This window comes from Sturnira hondurensis, unplaced genomic scaffold (genome assembly GCF_014824575.4).
Source record: "Sturnira hondurensis isolate 20B ecotype Veracruz unplaced genomic scaffold, ASM1482457v3 Scaffold0011378, whole genome shotgun sequence".
Lineage (NCBI taxonomy): Eukaryota > Metazoa > Chordata > Mammalia > Chiroptera > Phyllostomidae > Sturnira > Sturnira hondurensis.
In genome coordinates, this window is record NW_028084009.1 from 8832541 (window position 1) to 8851487 (window position 18947).

At 64.0% G+C, this 18947-nt stretch overlaps 2 protein-coding genes across 2 annotated transcripts; one reads left to right on the forward strand and one right to left on the reverse strand.

The window, feature by feature from the left end:
• The first annotated feature begins 5537 nt into the window (after nucleotides 1-5537).
• On the forward strand, nucleotides 5538-7141 carry PPDPF (pancreatic progenitor cell differentiation and proliferation factor). Its single transcript, XM_037060082.1, has 5 exons — nucleotides 5538-5727; nucleotides 6165-6245; nucleotides 6381-6458; nucleotides 6562-6658; nucleotides 6746-7141. The coding sequence occupies exons 1-5, from the start codon at nucleotides 5553-5555 to the stop codon at nucleotides 6852-6854; spliced, it is 540 nt and encodes a 179-aa protein (XP_036915977.1). The 5' UTR covers nucleotides 5538-5552; the 3' UTR covers nucleotides 6855-7141.
• On the reverse strand, nucleotides 7036-13808 carry PTK6 (protein tyrosine kinase 6). Its single transcript, XM_037060081.1, has 8 exons — nucleotides 13509-13808; nucleotides 11881-12002; nucleotides 11369-11529; nucleotides 10776-10929; nucleotides 9990-10151; nucleotides 9108-9289; nucleotides 8487-8640; nucleotides 7036-8315 (listed from the first exon to the last, which is right to left on the reverse strand). Exons 1-8 carry the CDS (start codon nucleotides 13736-13738, stop codon nucleotides 8128-8130), a joined length of 1353 nt encoding a protein of 450 aa, XP_036915976.1. The 5' UTR covers nucleotides 13739-13808; the 3' UTR covers nucleotides 7036-8127.
• Nucleotides 13809-18947: the final 5139 nt, after the last annotated feature.

Genomic DNA, 18947 nt, shown 5'->3' on the forward strand with positions numbered 1-18947 from the left:
TAAATGCCTGGCAAGAAAGTGAGACCCGCCCGCCCCACCCAGCTGGTCGCTATATTTAACGTGTCCCCCTCCTGCCTGAAGGTTACTCGGGATTTGGGAGATGCTGGGATTGGCCGAGGTTGGGACGGGCCAGAGAGAGGGCAGGTGGTCAGGGTCCCTGGGACAGCCACCCCAACCTCCCCTGAGAGACCCTCAGCATCCAGGACCCTGTGCTGCCTGCAGCCCCAGAGGGTATTTATCAGGCACCCTAGCACAACGCGCTGAGCCCACCCTTCTGATCCACTCCTCCCCGGGCTCCCCCTTGCAGCTGTCAGCGGCCGGGAGCCAAATCGCCCTGGGGCGCCCGTGCTGGGCCTGGCCTGTGCTAGGGGCCCCGCTGCCCGGAGCACTGGCTGCAGCCGGTTGGAAGCAGCGTCCTCCCGAGGGGCCTGCGTGCGGACCCTTATGAGGTGTGTCAGGTGGTTTCTCCAAAGGGCCTCAACTCCTACCCTCCACCGACCACTGGGCGGCCCTGCGAGGTCCCAGAGCCCAGGCGACTCAGCTGTCCCGAGATACTCGGCCCTGAGGATTGTGACATTAGTGGCTGGGTGCTTGGTCCTAACACGGCGACAGTGCCGGGTGCCTGCGAGCCATCAGGTGGTGCTGAGTGCCTGCAGCGCAGCCGCCCAGCCCCAGAGGACGACTGTGGGGATCGTGCTAACTGGCCACTCACTGCTGGGTAGCACAGAGGAGCGACTGAACACTCGGCAACACTGCCCACTGCACCACCTACTAAACGGCCAGTCCACCAGGTGCCGGGCCGGGCTGCCTGACACCCACGGACGAAGAGCAAGCTGGGCACAGACAGTGCCCAAGGTCACAGAGCCAGGAGGGCAGAGTTTGCAGCTTGGGAGGCCTGAGCCAGAAACCTGCCCAGGTCTCACCGGAGCTGCCCGCCCCAATACGTCCCTTCTCCCGGGTCTGAGGCCCTGGTGGCAGTGGGCCACACAGCAGCTGAGGGCGGGCACGGGGCGGGGGGCGGGGGGCTTTAGCTGTTTCTGCCTCATAGCAAGGCTTTCAGAGGGGCAGGAGGAAGAGGTACAGGCCCTGCCCCCTTTCCTAGGCCCCAGGCCCAGCCAGTGAGTAGCTTGGGGAGACACAGAAGGCCCCCTCTTGGGTGGCTGGGGCTGGAGCCTAGGAAAGAAGATCCTGCTAAAATGAACGGCTCTCAAGCTGTCGGCCCTGGAAATAAAGCCGCCTCCCATTGGCTGCCGGTGACGTCACTGCTGGTTAAGAATAACCTGCGGGGGGCATAAAAAACCACCTGTGCCAGCTCCATCCTGTGGGGGCCAGGCCAGCAGGGGGCGCTGGCCACCCAGACGACGGCCAAGGGAGGAGGAGACTGGGCGGGGCCGGAGTTGGGCTCAGCTGGCCTCTGGCCTCAGGTTGTCTCAGACTGACGCCCAGCGCTGGCCTTGGGCCATGGGCTGCCCTCTGACTCCAGGGCATCGGTGTGCACTGTCCCGTGCCTGCAGAGTCAGTCTGTCTCCCAGTCCACTTGGGCAGCAGGACCTTTGAGGACAAGCACCCCCCCTCCCAGTTCTCTAGGCCCAGCACCCATCTTGTGGGCCCAGCACCCATCTTGTGGGCCCAGCACCCACAAGGTGCAAATTAAGTGGTCTCCTGGGTACACAGGAGCTCTTGGCTATGGAGCTTCCCCCAGAAAAGCAAGGTCGTGGCCCCTAAATCAGAGAGGGGCAAGAAAGTGGGGGGTAGGGGCCAGGGTAGGGGGACAGGCTAGACTCCCAGGGCCCACCAGACAGCCAAGTGAAAAGGGAGTTGGCATGATTCACAGAACAATCCAGGCCCCCAAACATGTCACCCCACCAAACCCTGTGTCTAGGAGGACACGAGGGACCCCAGAATCTGCCAGGGAAGCCCAGAGAGGGGGACACAGCCCATCAGGGTTGGGGAGGGCAGCCCAGCCTGTGCTGCCTCCTCTCCCTGGGGCACTTGGCCACTGGAGCTGTCTGGGGCCCCCTGATACCTGCGGCAGACAGGAGGGAGGAGGCAGGAGGGAGCCGTTGCCATGGTGAAGGCACAGGCTTCTCTGCAGGCTCCTCCCCCCAGGTCCTCACTTCCTAGGAGCTGGGGTGGCACCTGCGTGCAGCAGACACCTACACTAGAGCTTGGCCTCTGCCATGTACAAGCCCAGCACCCGCCTGCTTCCAGGGGAGGGGGCATACCATTCTGCCCACTGCGGGCTGGGAGGCAGGCAGGGCAGCCCCTGCGGTGGGTACAGAGGCAGAGCGGTGGCTGGAAGCAGCAGCATTGGCCAGGCTTCTCCTTCCCCGCTGCAGGATCTAGGTCCCCTGGGGGGCTGACCAAAAGCAGACCCTCCCTCCTGAGCCCCTGCCCTGAGTGGCTGATGGGGGAGGCAACCCTGCTCAGCAAGCCTCTCCAACCTCAAGTTCGAGAGGGCATCTCTGGGCAGAATTGCCCTGGGAACCGGAAGCTCTTCAGCACCTGAGAGCCATGTTCTCGCCTCCCAGCACAGCAGGGCCACTGGGAACCTCCTGCCTCAGGAGCAAGAGATGTTACCGCCAGCCAGCATGATGGGGATGAGCAGATGCAGGGAGCCCACAAGACCCAGGAGACTGGACCTTGTTGGGGAGAAGGACAGGACCCTGAGGGGGACCTTGTCCTCAGTCTCTGAACAGCAACACTTGGTTTGTATTTTTTTAACCAACTGTATTCTTATATTTGAGAAAAGCTTTAGTTATTATAGTTCATTTGTCCTTCCTTCCACACGTTAATTTTAGGATCTGCTTGTATCTTCAAAACACTTGCTGGGAGGTTTACTGGAATTGCGTTAAAGCCAGACATCCATTTAGAGGGAATGGGCGTCCTTTCTGTGCTGGGTCTCCCTTTGCAAAGGTCTTCTTTGATTTCTTTCATTAGCTTTTCACTTTTTGGCATACGAGTTCTGTACATGCTTGCTTGGGTGTATACCTGAGTGTTTTGTGGGCAGAGGGTAGCTGTCACAAATGGTGTTTCTAAAAATGTCTGCTTCTCTGTGTAGGTTGCGAGTCTGCAGAAATTTAGCTGGTTCCTGTGTGCAGACCTTGCATCTTGCTGTCATTCTTCAGCTGGTGGTTCCGTGGGTTCCAAGATGCCAGACCGCCGTGCAGCCTGTGACCAGGGCAGCCTCCCCTGGCCGGGCCCCAGGGCAGGACTCGGCCTTTCTCCGCTGGGGTGGAGCTGGCCACACCTGCATGAGGTGCTCCCCGATGCTCTCCAGTAGTCCGGAGACGTTCTTTCACGTCCTCCGTGGCCGAGACGGGTCACAGCTTTCTCCATCCCTGGCTGTCGCTCACTGGGATGTTTCTGCCACGGTGGCTTCCAAGCCACCTGGGAGCGTCCCAGCACCGAGTCACCTCGATGTTGGTATCAGGGAGTGCATTTTCCTGCCAGCTGAGAGATGTCCGCTGTCTCATGCTGAGGAATGTTGCACTTTACCCTGAAGTTGAGTATTTTGGATGAGCAAACACTTTTCAATTTGTTGTGCACCTGGGGCTGAACGCCAGAGTGCCAGGGGTTGCTTCGGACGGTTTTTCCCAGTCCCAGCACTTGCATCTGGGGAGGGATTTTGCCAGTGCCCTCAGCCCTTCATGCTGAAAGTCTGCACTCCCTTTCATTACATAATTTGCCCCTCACCACACACAACCACACGGTGCCCACAGCATGGCTGACTCTACCTCAGCCACGGAGGGCAGAGCAGACACCATCCCCGTTCCTAGAGATTCTGCTTCACCAACAAGTAAACAGATGGCTTTGTTCCCAGTAGTGAAAAGTGCTGTAAACAAAGTGCTGTAACTAACTTTCAATGTGCACCTACTATGTGCTGGGTAATAGTCTAAGTATTGCAACCCCCACCTCACAGATCAGGTGACCAGAAGGCAGCAGCTGTGGCTGCTGCTGTCCTGCCCCCACTATCTCCTATGTGGCCACACAAAGTGCCTCTCACATAGTAGGCACTTATTAATGACTCAGGAGTGGCATTTTCTTCTGCAGATGGTGACATTACCTACAGCAGCTCCAGCTTGTGCCTGAGAGGGGAGCAGTGGCTGCCACCGGGGACAGGGTCTCCTGACAGTGACAGTTCAGGATGAGGCTGCTGCACTTCTGGTGTGAAGCCACCCCTGACCCCATTCTCCCTTCTTGGGGAGCAGGTTGAGGGGCCCTGGGGGTTTTGGCAGAGCTCTCGCCTTGCCCCCAAGTACCGATGGCTGGAGTGACCGTACAGGTAACAATGCGGGGAACCACAGCAGCTCCAGCTCCCAGGTGGGAGCCGCCCCTGAGACCCTCCAGCCCAGGTGCCAGCCACTTCCCGGTCCAGTCTCGGACTGGTCTCCCCAGAAGACCCCCCAAGAAGGTGCCACACCACCCCCTTGGGGCCCTGCTTTCATGGCCTGATCAGCAAGAACTTGGACAGAGGCCCAGGAACACTAGAAGGCTTCCTAAGGGTGTTGGAGATGTGGAGAGCCCCGCGGAGGGTGCAGTCTTCTGGCAGCATCCCCCTGAAGTCCCCACAGGCCTCCTGAGACCCTCCCAACCACGGGGGAAGAAAACTGCCCAGCCAGCCAGGGCCCATACAGCAAAGAGCCGAACTTCCGGAGCTGCGGACTCTCCCTCCTTGCAGGGGAAGTTGGGGCTTCTACAGGGTGAAGAAGCTGGGCGTGGAGGGTTGGTCTCCACACCCAAAAGGAAGTCCATCTCCTGACTGACATGTCAGGGTGTGGCAGGGCCCCTGGCACTGTGGGGAAGTATTCTGCGGTCGCCCCAACAGGGGCCCTCTGTGCCCTGCTACTGGAGAAACCCCCAAACAGCAGCTCTCCACACTCCCACTCAAGTAAACACCCCTCTGCCTTTGCCCTGTCCTGTACACCCCACCCTGGCCTTGCAAGTCGCTGGAGGCAGGCTGGAGCTGACAAACTGCGATGTTTCGTCCAGAGCCACCAGAGATGTGAAGGGGCCACGGTGGGCTTCACCAGCCGTCAAGTCTTTGAAGGGCCGTGAAGAGCGGGCCTCTGGCTGGAGCGCTGGGGCGCAGAGCAGCCCCTGGGTACCAGCCAGAGCCCACGTCTGGGGGAGGGAGGGTGGGCGGACGGAAGAAGCCTTGTCTGTGCGGGGCGAGAGTGAGAGTCGAGGCCGAGGACGCGAGCCCGGCGGAGCCTGAGCTGCGGGGCCCGGCCCAGGGCTGTGGGCAGCTGCCGAAGTGGACCGGAAGTGCGGGGGCCGCTGTCCAGCGCCCCCGCCGCACGCACGGGGCACGCAGGTGGACACAGGCGGAACCAGCGGGGGTCGGAGAGGACGGCCGGGCCGGGAAAGTGGGGCCGGGCCGGGCCTGCTCTGGGACGGGGCGGAGGGTCACGTAACCGCCGCAGCTCCAGGCCAGGCCGGCCGCGCCGCCCGGGCCACCCCCGGTCCGGTGGATGCGCCGGGGCTGAACTTCCGCCACGGCCGCAGGCCAGGCCCGACCAGGGGCGTGACCCGAGTGCCCCGCCCCCCGCATGCGAGCGCAGCGCGGCGATAAAAGCTGGCACGTTCGCGCCTGCGCACCACTGGCCAGCTCACTCCGGGGTCGGCCTGGTCCGCTGTCCTTTACAAATGGGTTCGGTGGCCTAGTGCCCCGCTTCCCCCCAACTCGTGATCGCGCGCCGAGGTCTGCGAGGGGTCGCCGCCGAGGTGAGAGCCCCGGATGGCCGTGGGCGGCAGAGGCGTCTGGTGCACAACGCTTGGGAACAGACCCGAATGACTCGAAGACGGGCGGGGGCGGGAGGGAAAGCGCGAAGTGCAGGGAGAGGGTTGCGGGGCGGGCGGGCCGGATGGGCCGGATCCCGCGGCCGGGGAAGTGGTGTGGCCTCCGTGTCCTCCCGGAACCCGGCCGATTCCCGGAGCTCCTGACGGCGGCCCGGCGCACAAAGCGCCATTGTTCCACTCGCGCAGCCAGTTTGCGCTGGTTGGAGCCATAGGCGGTTGGCTTGGCTGGTAAACAAACCCCATGCCACCGCCCCTCCCAGGGGTTCAGGGAGCAAACCAGGAGCCCGGGTGCGGATCACCCCTTCAAGAGGCAATCGGTTACTAAATGGGCTCCCCAACCCCCCCAACCCCCCCGTGCGCAGGTTTCCACCAGTCCACAAGCAAGAGCATGGCAGCCATTCCCTCCAGCGGCTCGCTCGTGGCTACCCACAACTACTACCGGCGTGAGTAACCCCCTGGCTGTGCCCCCGCAGAGCTGCCTAGAGCCCTGCCAGCTCCAGCCCTGGAGAAGCCTTGAAGAAGCCCTGGCTGTGCGGGGACTGGGCTGCAGGCTGGAGCTGACTGCCTCTTCCCCCCAGGTCGCCTGGGCTCCACTTCCAGTAACAGCTCCTGTGGAAGTGCCGAGTGCCCTGCGGAAGCCATCCCCCACCACCCTGGTAAGTGCAGGTCTGCTTCTCTGTCTCCGCGGCCGTGGGCAGGGGCACCCAAGGGGTACCCAGGAGTGGGCAGCAGCCCGTGACCCCACTGTGTTTCTCCCAGGTCTCCCCAAGGCTGACCCGGGTCACTGGTGGGCAAGCTTCTTTTTTGGGAAGTCCACTCTCCCATTCATGGCCACCGTGTTGGAATCCCCAGAGCAGTGAGTCCCCCTTCCTGGAGGCTGGTGTGGGAGGGAAGTGGGGGCCCCCAGGGAGCTACCTCTGACCCCACTCTGCTCCCTCCCCAGCTCGAAATCTCCCCAGGATTCCAGCAGCGTGATCACCTGTGACCTGGAAGCCACAAGGAAGCCACCTGGCAGCCAGCCCAGCAAAGTCAACATCGGGCCTCCCTCCTGAGTGGCCACCAGCAGCCTCCAGGCTTCCAGAGGTCTTAGGCCTGTTGAGCCCCTCCACAACCCCTCCTGCCCCGCCCCCTCCCCTTCCTCACCCCAGGGGGAACAACAGGCAGGCTGTGGCAGGCAGAAGCTGTCCCAGCTGGGTTCTTTCAGATCAAAACAACAAAACACCAAAAAGGAAGTTGAGAGACTCCTACTCTTTATTACCCAAGCCACACGCAAGCCTTCCCGACATCCCGTAACCTCATGCCTTGCACCAAGTGGGAAATAAACACTGAGCGGCCAGCGCCCCTGATGGCACCTCTGTTTGTGTGTCCCAGGCTGTGGGAGATGTCAGCCAGCTGCCCCATGTCCTGGTGGGGGTGGGAGCTGGCCCTGTCCCCTGGGCCTTGCTGGGAGTCTACTCTGAGACTGGCCAGGTTCCCCATCCTCGGGAGCTGTTCTGGTGAGGAGGGTGGGGTGCCTGGGAACAGGTGGTCCAAGAGCTGCCCTGGAGGTCCTGTTGTCTTGGGGACCCAGCCCCTGGCCCCTTGGCCTCTGGGAGGCAGGCTGGACCTCTGGCTGTGGGTCTGTGAGCTATCAGCTGGAGGGGACCTATGCCCCTTAAAGAACATTGAGGAGGCCTCTTCAGCACCAGGGCAGAGGACAGAGGCTGTCCCAACCTGTGTGGGGCAAGCCCTGGGCAGTCTTCCTGAGGTGTCACTTCTAGCCCCTTCTTGTAGGGGCCCCAGGCACTCAAAGCTAAGGCTGAGTGTGGGGGGCAGGGGTGCTTCATAGGGGCACTTCCTATCACGGGCAGCTTGGCTTTGGGCAAAGTCCGACTTGGGGAGCTGGGAAGGGCAGTGGGACCATCTGCCTGCCTTGGGTGCCCTGGCCTCCAGTGGCCAGCGGAGGGCAGCCCGACCCCGAGTGTGTCCACTGAGCAGCAGCAGTCCTGCCTACCCTGTGTGTGTCCAGTCAGGGTGGGGCAGCCTCACCCAGGCTGCCCTGTGCTGGGGAGACTAGGCCTGGGTCTCCACCATGAACCATCCCAGAGGGCCCAGCCCTGGTCCTGGGTGAGCTGGTAGCTGGGGGTCAGAGCCAGGGACAGTTCCATTCCTATTGGAGAGAGGCTGGCCCTGCTCCAGATTTGCAGTCATTCGGGAGGGCCCGGCACATTCCTGGTCCTGGGGTCTCAGAAGGGGTGATCTAGGCCCCAGGCCACAAGGGGATCTTCGGCCTGGGGCAGAGCAGTCCTGGCTGGATTCGGGCCTGGTGGCAGGGTGGGCGCTCCCTCAGACAGGGTTCTCGTACCTGGTGAAGCTGGAGAGCTTCTCCTGCAGGGCTTTGAAGCAGGGCCTCTGCCCTGGGTCCCTGTGCCAGCAGCAAAGCATGAGCTTGTAGGTGGTGGGCGGGCACTCCGTGGGGCAGGGCATGCGGTAGCCTGCGTCCACCCTCAGGAAGGCCTCGTGGTTGGACATGCCTGCGGAGGGTGGGACATGTGAGCTGTTGGGAGGCTGGGGCCCCTCCCAGGGCACCCGAGGCCATATTCGCCCTCTGCACCCCCCACACTCACACCCAGGCACTCAGGAAGGCATCCAGGTGACGCCCCCTCCTGTTCTGCCCCATCAAGGACACTCAGGGGGCCTGGTACCTGGATAGGGCACCTGCCCCCTGCTGAAAATCTCATGGAGGAGAATCCCAAAAGACCAAACGTCAGACTTGATGGAGTAGAGGCCCAGGGAGAGCGCCTCAGGGGCCGTCCACTTGTAGGGGACGTTGCGGTCATTCGAAAGGTAGATGTCCTCCTGCAATGAGACACACACGGGTTGGGGGGTGGGGGGCACCTGCACCCGCAGGACAGAAGGCCCCTCACGGAGCACGGGCACTGTCGGGACACAGGAGACCCAGGCTCGCCTTGGGCCTGGGGGGTGGGTGGGAGGGCAGGCAGGTGGCAGTGCTGGGGACGGGGGTCAGGAAGAGCATGGCTTCTCCCGCAGGGAGCCCCGATGGGGAGCTGTGTGAGCCCTAGTGGGACAGTGACCTGCAGACATGTTCACAAGTTCCCAGATGCCAAAACAATAGCTGAGGGGCCACCATCAGACGAGCTCAGGAAAGTGGACAGTCATGGTCCGCCCGCCCTGCTGAGCCGCCTGTCCCCTGCCACACTGTGGCTTCCCTGCCTCCAGTGCTCCCTGGACCAGCCAGCAGCCTCCAGCTTGGACCCCCATGGGGACCCAGTGCCCTGCCCCAGCCCGGCCCTCCGTGGCCCCACCTTGATGAGCCTGGCCAGCCCAAAGTCCCCCACTTTGCAGACGTTGTTCTCCCCCACGAGGATGTTCCTGGCAGCCAGGTCCCGGTGGATGTAGTTCTGCGACTCCAGGTAGCACATGCCCTCGGCCACCTGCTCCGCGATGTCAAGCAACTCCAGGGTGGGCAGCACCTCCTCGCCGGACACTGCGGGCAATGGGGCCGGGTCAGTGGGCCGGGGGCTCCTGGCTCAGCCCGGGGGCAGTTCCATGTCAGCCCACACTCGGCTGTACACGTCTGCACGCTTCCCTGTCAGGAACCTACAGGAAGGGGAGGGACACCGGGTGTGGGTGCAGAGACACCCGTCACAGTGACAACAAACACAAGCCTGGCATCCAGCAGTCCACCAGCTCTGTGGCACAGGGTGTGCAGATGGTCGCAGGCCCCATTCTGAAGGACAGTTAATGCCCAGGAACACTGCCTGCGCCCATCCTGCTTCTGTGAGCCAGTCTGCTTTAGAGTTCCCAAACGTGGGTGGGTGAGAGTCGACCCCCTGGTGCAGCAGCCCGACAAAGCCCACCTCGGCCATGAGAACATGGGGACATGGGGCCACTTGGGGCCCTGGGCCCCTCAGCCTGTGGACAGCCCTGTCTGCTGCACAGTTAGGGAGACCACAGGGCTCGTCACAGGTGACGAGATAGCGTGGGCAGCCAGGGGCACAGGAGTCGGGAGGCCCTGTCCCCTCCCGCTTGCCCTGGTCTGCCCTTTCTCAGATCCCCACAGCGGACACGCTGCACTCCCCGCCAGGTGTGTCTCACTCCCACACACTGCACAGGCCTGACGAAGGTGTCGGGCACAGTGGGTGGGGTCCCCGCTTCCAGCACCCTTCCCGCTGCCGCCAGCTCACCCCGCAAGAGCTCCAGCAGGCTGCCCTTGGCCATGAGCTCAGTGATGACGTACACGGGGTCCCCCACAGACGCCACGGCGTACAGCGCCAGGATGTGCTTGTGCCGCAGCTTCTTCATGGCCTGCACCTCCGACCGGAAGGCGTGCTGGTGCAGCAGATCGTCTGCGGGGGTGGGGCGGCCTCAGTGGGTGCAGCCCGATCCACCCCCCCGGCCCCCGCAGGCAGGGAGCCCTCCTGGGACACCCCACTGCCGGGGCCAACGCAGCCCAGTCCCTCTGCGCCCCAGCACTCCCACCCCCTGGTGACTCCGTGAACCCTGACCACGCCACACCGGGCCAACGTCCACCCAAGCCAGGGGTGCCCCCGTGCACCCTTGGCCCCTGGTTCCCTCATGGGGGACCCCAACCCTGGTGCCTCTCAAGAAGGCTGCAGATGAGCCTCTATTTCCTGCAAGCCAGTGATTTTGACGGCTCTCTGTGTACATTAAGAAGGTAATGTACAAAGGGTCACAGGTTCAATTCCCAGTCAGGGCACAGGCCTGGGTTGCAGGCAAGATCCTCAGTAGGGGGCACACGAGAGGCAACCACACAGTGATGTTTCTCTCCCTCGCTTTCTCCCTTCCCCTCTCTCTAAAAATAAATAAAATCTTTTTTTAAAAAATGTTTTCAGCTGACAAGAAAATGTCACCCCTCTACTGCTTGGGAGCCACATGCAGCCTGTCCCCCCACCCCCCCATGAGTGAGGTCAGGGGTTCCTGCTGTGGGACTGGTAGGTGGGGCCACTCACCTCGGGCTATCACCTTAATGGCCACTCGGACCTGGTCCTTCCAGAGCCCTTCGAACACCTCCCCGAAGTAGCCGGACCCCAGCTTCCTGCAGAGTGTGAACTCCTCCCGGGGCCGCTCCCAGTCCGCACAGTGGGGCAGGGGCTCCGGCTCGTGCTGGAGGGACAGGTGGGGACACCCATGGCCCAGCCTGTCCTGCGGGGGTTCCCTTGGAGCCCAGCAGGGGGAGCCCGTAGCCAATCTCCAAGGCAGGACTTCCACCAACTTGGAAGGGTCCCAGGGGTCTCCCTCGCTGCCTGCTCTGAGCCTGTGACACGGGCCGAGCTGCTGCTCCATCCAGCTGCTGGTGGGGGCCCACTGCCCTTGTGCGAGAAAGACACACTGGATGCAGCAGGAGCGCTGCTGGCCCACAGGTGAAAGTGACCGGCCAAGGGCGGACCACCCTCTGCCCGACCCACCACTCCCAGTTCTGTAGGACCCCAGCTTCCAGGCAGCCAAAGTCCCCGGAGTCCCATACCCACCCTGTGTGACGCTGCGTGACCCTGCAGGTCCAGTTACTGAGGAGGGAGGGACCCGTGGGGGGCTGGGGGCCTACCTTCCAGCAGGGCTGGCCCAGCCTCAAGCCGTGGGACAGGCTGTGGGCCCGGTGGTGGTCCACGAGCTCCCCCAAACTGGGGAAGGACACGGCCTCGTTGAGGTGCAGCCGGCCTGCGCGCCTCCAGACCTTGTAGTGCCGCACCGTCCGCTGGTCCCGCACTGGGCGGGGGCAGAGGGAGAGCGTGTGGGAGGGCAGGTGCCACCTGGCACGCCCCCACCCGGTCTCAAAGAGTGGTGCACAAGCCAGGGGTTGCATACGAGTGGGTGCCATGCCCGGTGTCCCACCTGGTGGCCTTCCCAACAGTGACAGGAGAGAACCACAGGGACAGCCGCCCACCACAGGGTGTCTGAGATCCCCGGAGAAGGGCTGCGGTGTCCTGGCCGGCACAGCCAGTTGCAGGGGATGGGCCAGAGGAGCCAGCTCTCCGCAGCCCCAAGGAAAGGTTTAGGGGCAAAAAGATGCCAAGCTAAGCCCAGAGGCCCCTCGGAGCCAGGACGGGGCTGCTGTACCCGAGAGGACGTAGTCAGCACCCGGCTTCTCGCTGACCCGGATCAGGAAGGCCCCTGGCTCGTTGCCATCAGCCTGCAGCCGGTGCAAGGCTTCTGAGCGGGAGATGCAGCCGAAAAACCACCTGCAGGGCCGGTTGGGGGGGGCAGAAGAGGTCCTGAGCCCACACTGACTCCATTCTGACCCCTGCCCTGCCCACCCTGAGCCCCAGCTGCTCTCTGGTACTGTCTCAGACCTGAGGTGCCCCCTGCCCATCACAGACCCCAGATGTCCCAAGTGGCTGGTTCTGGATGGCAGGAAAGGCCCTAGTGACCTGGAGAGGGGAGACCAGGAATCTCCCACCACCCTATTTGGTGGGGGGGGGCCTGTCTGCGGTCAGAGCCCCTGTCGCAGGGACCTGCTGTCCACCCACAGGCCCACGCTGATGTGGGATGCTGTGGCCACTTGTGCGACCCATGCCACAGATGTGCCCTCGAACCAGGGGCCCAAACAGCTGCTGTGCACCTAGGACAGTGTTTACACACTCACGTCCACACATGCACTTGTGCACCTGCATTCAAAGACATGCACACGATCCACACACACATCTGTACATACATGCATTCACACGCATTTGCACACACGCACACACCTGCCCATCCCAGCACGCCAGCTGCCGGCACGGAACATTAGTGAGCTTGGACTCTGGGTATCAAGGTGGGGCCCGCAATTCCCCGGGTGACCCCTGCTGCCCGGGGCTCTGGTCAAAGGTCAAAGGCTCTGACCTTTGCACCCCAACCCTCCCTCCCCGTGCTGTGGGAATGCAGGCCCCGCACAGAAGACATCCTGCACACTCACAGGGCTCCCTGCTTGCCCTCCACCCAGGCTGCCTCCCTCCACACTGCTGCCCTCAGGGCCCGGGCATCTCCTCCAGCCAGGCCCACACTGCACCCCTGCTCACGGTGCTGCCTGCCACGCAGCATGGCCTCGGGCAAGGTGGGCCGATGGAGAGGGACTCTGGGACCGGGGAGCACAGACGGGCTTCAGGGCTCCTCCTGTTAAGACCCCTCCCAGGAACCAGCTCAAAGATCATGATTCACCCTCCACAGGCTGCCTCTGGGGTCCCTGCATCAGGCAGCCCCTCAGGGCGGCTGCTGCCTCCCAAAGCCTCACAGCCAGGCGCAGGGCGGCGGGGAGGCCGAGAGCAGGTGCCTGCAGCCCACGCCCAAGAAGGGCGTGTCGAAATGACCTTCCTGCCTCCCCAACTAGGTCACACATCTGGTTCCGGCTGTTTGAAGGCGGCTCCCCAAAGCCCCGGTCCTGCCCCTGGTCCAGCGGCGACCCCAGCACTGCCAGCTTCAGCCTCTTCTGTCCTCTCTGGGTCCTGGCTCCACAAGGTGCCCATGGGGGGCCCCCGGAGGGGCTGCACGCCTCTGCTGCCCTCACCCCCAGATGTCACCCAACAAATGTGCAGTCACACTCCTGGGACCAAGACGTCGGGGTCCAGCCCCAAGCCCCCACTGTCCTTCAGCCCAGCTCTGCCCCCTGCCCTGCCCCTGAGACCGGCCATGGGGTGGGGAGTGCTCTCAGGGGGCTGGGGGCCAGGGTGGGAGGCAGCTTGGTGGCCCACACAGACCACAGGGACACTCACGGCTCTGACTCCACTGTCTCCTCCTCAGCCAGGTAGTTGTGGGGCACATAGCCTTCAGCCAGGGCCCCGCCCTCCGCGTCCAGCTGGGTGGCCCACCACCACTCCTCCTCCTTCCTTGTCACCTGAAACAGGTCCCCTGCCCGGAAGCTTAGCTCCTCATCCGTCCGGGCCTCAAAGTCCCAGAGGCCCACGTACCTGGGGCCCCGAGGAGCCTGGTCCCGGGACACCATGGCCGCTGAAGCGGCAGGACCTAGCCACCTGGCCTCCCCACCTGTCACTGGGCTGCTACAAACACTGGCTGGGAGTGGTGGGTGGGTGGGGCTGACTCTGACAGGCCGTCCTCCCCTCCCCCAACTCCTTCCTAGGATGGGCGTGACAGGGTGACAGGCAGCTCTCTGAGCTCCGGGGGCGGTCAGCCCCAGCTCTCACCTGTTCCACCGCCCCCCCCCCCGGGGCCAGGTCAGTCTGGGCATTGCTGTTGCCCGGCCGCTGTGGGAAATGTGCCTGCCAAGTGACCGTGGGGTGGGTCTGAGCCCGGAGGGAGGGACGATGCGGGGTGCCCTGCTGGGGTACACTGTGGCAGGACCGGAACCTCAGAAGTGATGCTTGGAGTTGCAAGGGCGGAGCCATGGACAAGCCACTCCCTTCCTCCTCCTCCAGGGCCACTGGACCACTGGGGACAGATTGACGGCGGGCGCAGAGCAGGTGGCTACTGGAGCCCAACTGGAGTCAACCCTCTTCCCACCCCGAAGCACGTCCTGCAGCCTCGAGCCACCTTCACAACACGGCACCCGCGCTGCACACTCCCTGGTCTTGTCTGGAGCCGAGGTGGCCGCAGTGGGTAGCCCAGGACAGAGCCCAGGTGGGGCCATGGGTGTGGGGTCAGCCTGCTGGCCTGCCCTGAGCTGCGTCCCGTCGGAGGGGCTGCCAGAGACTCTGTGCAGGACAGAGGACGGGGCGGGGGGATGGAGGACTGTGACACTCCCTGTCAGGAGCATCCATGGAGAAGTCAGTGACAGCCCCCCTCACCCCTTCTCAAGCATGCGCTGTTTAACAAGGTCACAGACGTGCTGTGCTGGATGGCCCTGCTCAGTCCTGACCCAGCCACGTGGGGAGGGGACAGCAGGGACTGTGGTGGGGACAGGGCTCTGCCCTCCACCTGCTCACCAGCACCCTGCCGTCCCCACAGCCCTGGGCCTGGCCGGTGTGCCCACACCCAGGGTCCCCGAGAGTCACTGGGGGCAGATGTGCAGGGATTCTGCCTGCGTCACACCAGGAAGTGAGAGTTTCGGACTGAGTGTCCCGGCTCCGCCCGGAGGCTCTGGAGAGCAAACCTGTCCAGCATGTGGTTGATGAGACACCCAAGATGACCCCCACGCACACCTGCCTCTCGGGCCGTCACTGTGCCCAGCACACGCCTTCCCTCCGAGGCTGCCTGCCCAGCCCACCCACATTCACAGCGGCTCCAAGGGACGGCCAATGGAGCCTCACCCAGTGGGTCCCAGCAGGTCACGCCCCAGTGACACACGATGGATGGCCACTCCTCCCCCAGCCTCTGGGGCATCTTGTGGGCAGGACTTGTTCCTCAGTGCGCTGGCCACCTGGGGCTCCAGCAGGGGCAGGCCCAGAACCAGCCTAGGGGCAGGGCCTCAGGGCCTCAGGGGGGGGCAGCTCCTCCACCCACCTCTGCCCCTCCACCAGGTCCAGGCAGGAGAGGCACTGCTGCCCAGCCCAGGATCCAAACCCAGGGCCAGCTGCATGGAAGGGCTGGGCGGTGCACCTGGGAAAGGCTAGACTCTCCACGCCCTGAGGCAAACTGCCCCCTGCCTAGGTCTCCCTGTGCTTTGGGCTGGGCTCTGGGAGCAAACCCCAGCCCGCCCGGTCCCAGAAGGGGGCCCTGAGGCGGGGCCTGTGGGTGGCGAGGTCCCAGACAGGTAGCCTGCTCTTTCTGTCCAAGCCTGTCTCCCTCAGCCCAGCCACTTAGGCACCCAGGGTTGTTACTGGGGCCAAATCTCTCACTCCTTCCACCCCCACCTCAGTCGACACCCAAATGTTTGCTTCCTGGGCTGAGTGAACCCCCCACACAGGCGTGACTGTCCCCCACTGGCCCCAGAGGGCAGCAAGGTCTCTGCGCTGCACCTTGGGTGCTCCCCACCACACACCTGGGGAGCAGCTGCTGCAGTTTACAAACTGGTGAGGCAGGCACACAGTGAACTGGGGCGGGCAAGGGGCCCGAGGGGCCACTCGTGCAACTGAGACCTAGCCTGGGGGGGGGGTGCTGTTGTTAAGACATTTACAAACACAGAACTGGGGGTCTGGAAGGGCCTGCGGAGCCTGTCCGCCACCTACTCCGCCCAGTGCAAGCCTGGATTTCTGCAGGCAGGTTTCCCTCCATCCAGATCCAAGGCTCCTCCTCCTGGGAAGCCACGCCCCCGGCCCATCGGCGCCAGGGGCCTCTGCGGGCCGAGGGAGGGGAGGGCCCACTCGCGCTGACGACTGCACTGGGCGCTCGGGGTCAAGCACTCAGAAGCCACCCGCATTCCTCCTGCAGACTGCCCATCCCCCAGAGCAGCGGGCGGCCTCGGCGCTCAGCACATTCCTGCGGGCGGCCCGGGCAGGCAGCGGGGGCTCTCCTGCTTCCTGTGGCCTCGCCCCCGCGACCAGCCCCAGGCCTCTTGTCAGCCCCCTAAAAAAACCCAGACAAAAATCCCCATGGTGGGCTGAGGTCTTCCTCCTCCTCCAGGTGGGCAAGCCAGGGTCTGTCCATCCCTCCTCAAGGTCTCTGTGTGGGGAAGTAGGAACCAACACCCCCACCCCCACCCCAATTCCAAAAGAACGCCAGCTGGCCTCTGTCTCCAGGTGATGAGGACAGAGAGAGGCAGACCCCTCCTCCTCTGCGGGGGCAGAGGGCTCTTCCAGAAGCACCCAGGCCCAGCCCCGCCCCACAGGGTCTCCCCCGGAGCAGGGCCTCCCCCACTCTGCCCTCCACCCTGCCTGGAGACAGTGCTGATCCAGGTGGGGCGCGGGGGTCGAGTGAGGCAAAGGTCCCCCACAGCTCTGTGTGTGGCCAGGCAACAGCGTTCCAACCTCGTTCTCAGGCTCCCTAGCCATAAGCCAAGTACGGACCTCTCTGCCTCCATGCCCCCAACTGTCAGGACACCTCGCTCACAGCCACACGGCGAGGACGCAGACCAGGTCTGTCTGGCTGAGCAGGGCCCCCCCACATCCTGGCTGAGTACCCCCACGGGCCACACGACGGGGCCCCTGCTCAGGTGCGCTCCCCCTCACCAGGGCTGTGACCGCCCGCCCTGGGGGCCCAGGATCTGCCAAGGGCAGCACAGCCTGGTGGCTGGAGGCAGAAAGCAGACAGGGCTGTGGCTCACAGAGGATGGCCGACCGGGCCGCACAGCCCAAGGGACGGGAGTGGTCCCCAGGCCTCCAAACGCAGGGGACAGCACTTGCATAAGGCTCTCCAAGGAGACAGGTTCAGGGCCGGGTGGTTGCTAGGGGCTGAGGGGGCAGGGGGTGGCCGGTGTGGGCACCGTGGGTCGAGGCAGTGCGGGGTCCCTGAGAGGCGGGGCGTCCTGCCCTGCAGGTCAGCACCACCGCCCTGCTGTCTTACACGGAGTTTCTGCAAGAAACCGGCAAGGGGCTCCTGGGGCCCCTGTAACGACTGGGTGTGACCTGCAATGATCTCCAACCAAACGCTGAATTGTAGCCTGGCTGGTGTGACTCAGTGAGCTGAGAGCCCGCCTGCCGCACCTTTCTGGTTGCATTTCCAGTCGCGCACAGGCCAGGGTTGCGCCCAGGGTCCCCAGTAGGGGGCGCAGGAGAGAAAACCACACATTGATGTTTCCCTCTCTCCCTCCTTTCCCCTCTCCCTAAAAATGAATCAATAAAATATAAAATAAATAAAATTAAAAGTAACAGTTTAATGGTAAAAAAAAACCTAGCTGTAGAATGAGAAATAAAAAGGGGTGGGGCCAGAGAGATGGCAGAGGTCCAGGATGCGCCTGGCCCAAGAGGGGGCGCTGCTGTGTGCCCACCCCCTCTCTACAGGTGGGCTGCAGGGCTGGGGGGGTCTTCCCCACCCTTCCGGCTTCAGACAGCACCCCCCTCCAAATAGTCCAGCCCTTCCCCTCAGACCCTTCAATAACAACAGCCTTCATCGCTGCATGAGAGCCCAGGGCAGGGCCAGGAGGGGGTACCCAGAGGGGTGGGGGTGCTGGGGGGTGCTCTGGCCACAGGGCAGACTGGGAGAGGACTCAGGAACAGGGGCCAGATCCTGGAAGGGGCCCCACCTCTGAACTCTGGGGGCAGGCGACAAAGACAGCATGGGGTGTCCCTGCCTCCTCTGTCCTCCTCCTCCCTAAGGTGGGGTGTCAGACTGACCGCTGCTGGGGGAGACCCAGGCTGCTGCACATACCTCCAAGGGGCTGCCTGGGGCTTGGTCCAGCCCCGTTGGAAAGGCACCCGTGAGAGAAAAAGCCTGGGGTCCGTTCACTGGGGTGACATGTGCCATCCACCTACCAGTTCTCATGGTCCCTGCCTCTGGGCAGCTGCCCCGAGGGGTTCCCAGGGCCTCTTGGCCACGGGCAGAGCAGGGGCACCCCTCCAAATTCCCCACAGGGTTCCACCACCGCCAAGAAGCCCCCTCAAGGCAGCGCTGCTCCCGCAAGACGTCGCAGGGCCGGTGCGCTCTCAGTTTGTTCCTCTCGCGGACCCGCCCGAGCGCGGGGCTTTCGGGCCACGGGCGGAGGGTGGCTCTCCAGTCGGTGGAAGGAAGAGAGCGATGCCCAGGGACAGTTCCTCGGAGCCGGGACCCAGCGCGGAGCCCGGGGCGAAGGCCTGGCTGAATCTGGCGGTTCCTCGTGTCGGGGCCCTGGGAGGACGTAGCACGCCCTGCGCCGTCTACTGGCAGACCCCCAAGGCCCCGACGGCGCGGAGTCGCCCCCGCAAGCCCGGAGCCTCCGCCGGTCCCCGACCCCACCCCAGGACCCCGAAGGACGTCACAAAGGCCGGCGATCCCCATGGCAACACGCTGGATGCCTCGGCGCGACGCCGGGCGCCCCCACTCTGCGCAGTGGAGCCGCAGGGCGCCGTGCTTTCGGGGCGGCGGGGCGAGAGGACGCGCGGAGTGGCTGGGTGAGGGCCAGGGGGCGGGGAGGGACGGGGAGGGGCGTCGGTGGGGTGGGTCTTAGGGGGTGGGTCTGCGGGCGAGGGGGCGCGGCGGGTGCAGTAGGCGGGGCCGCTGAGACGGCGGGCCTCAGGGTGCCTGGCAACCCGCCAAGGAGTTCAGTGCGAGCTTTTCTACCTGGGAGACTGTTGTGGACCCGAGACACCCCTGACACATGGCCAGATCCAGGGGAACGAGTTCCCTCCAGAGGCCAGAGTAGGACTTAGGGCCATAAGTCCTGGTGTCCTGGTCGGCGGGTGGCG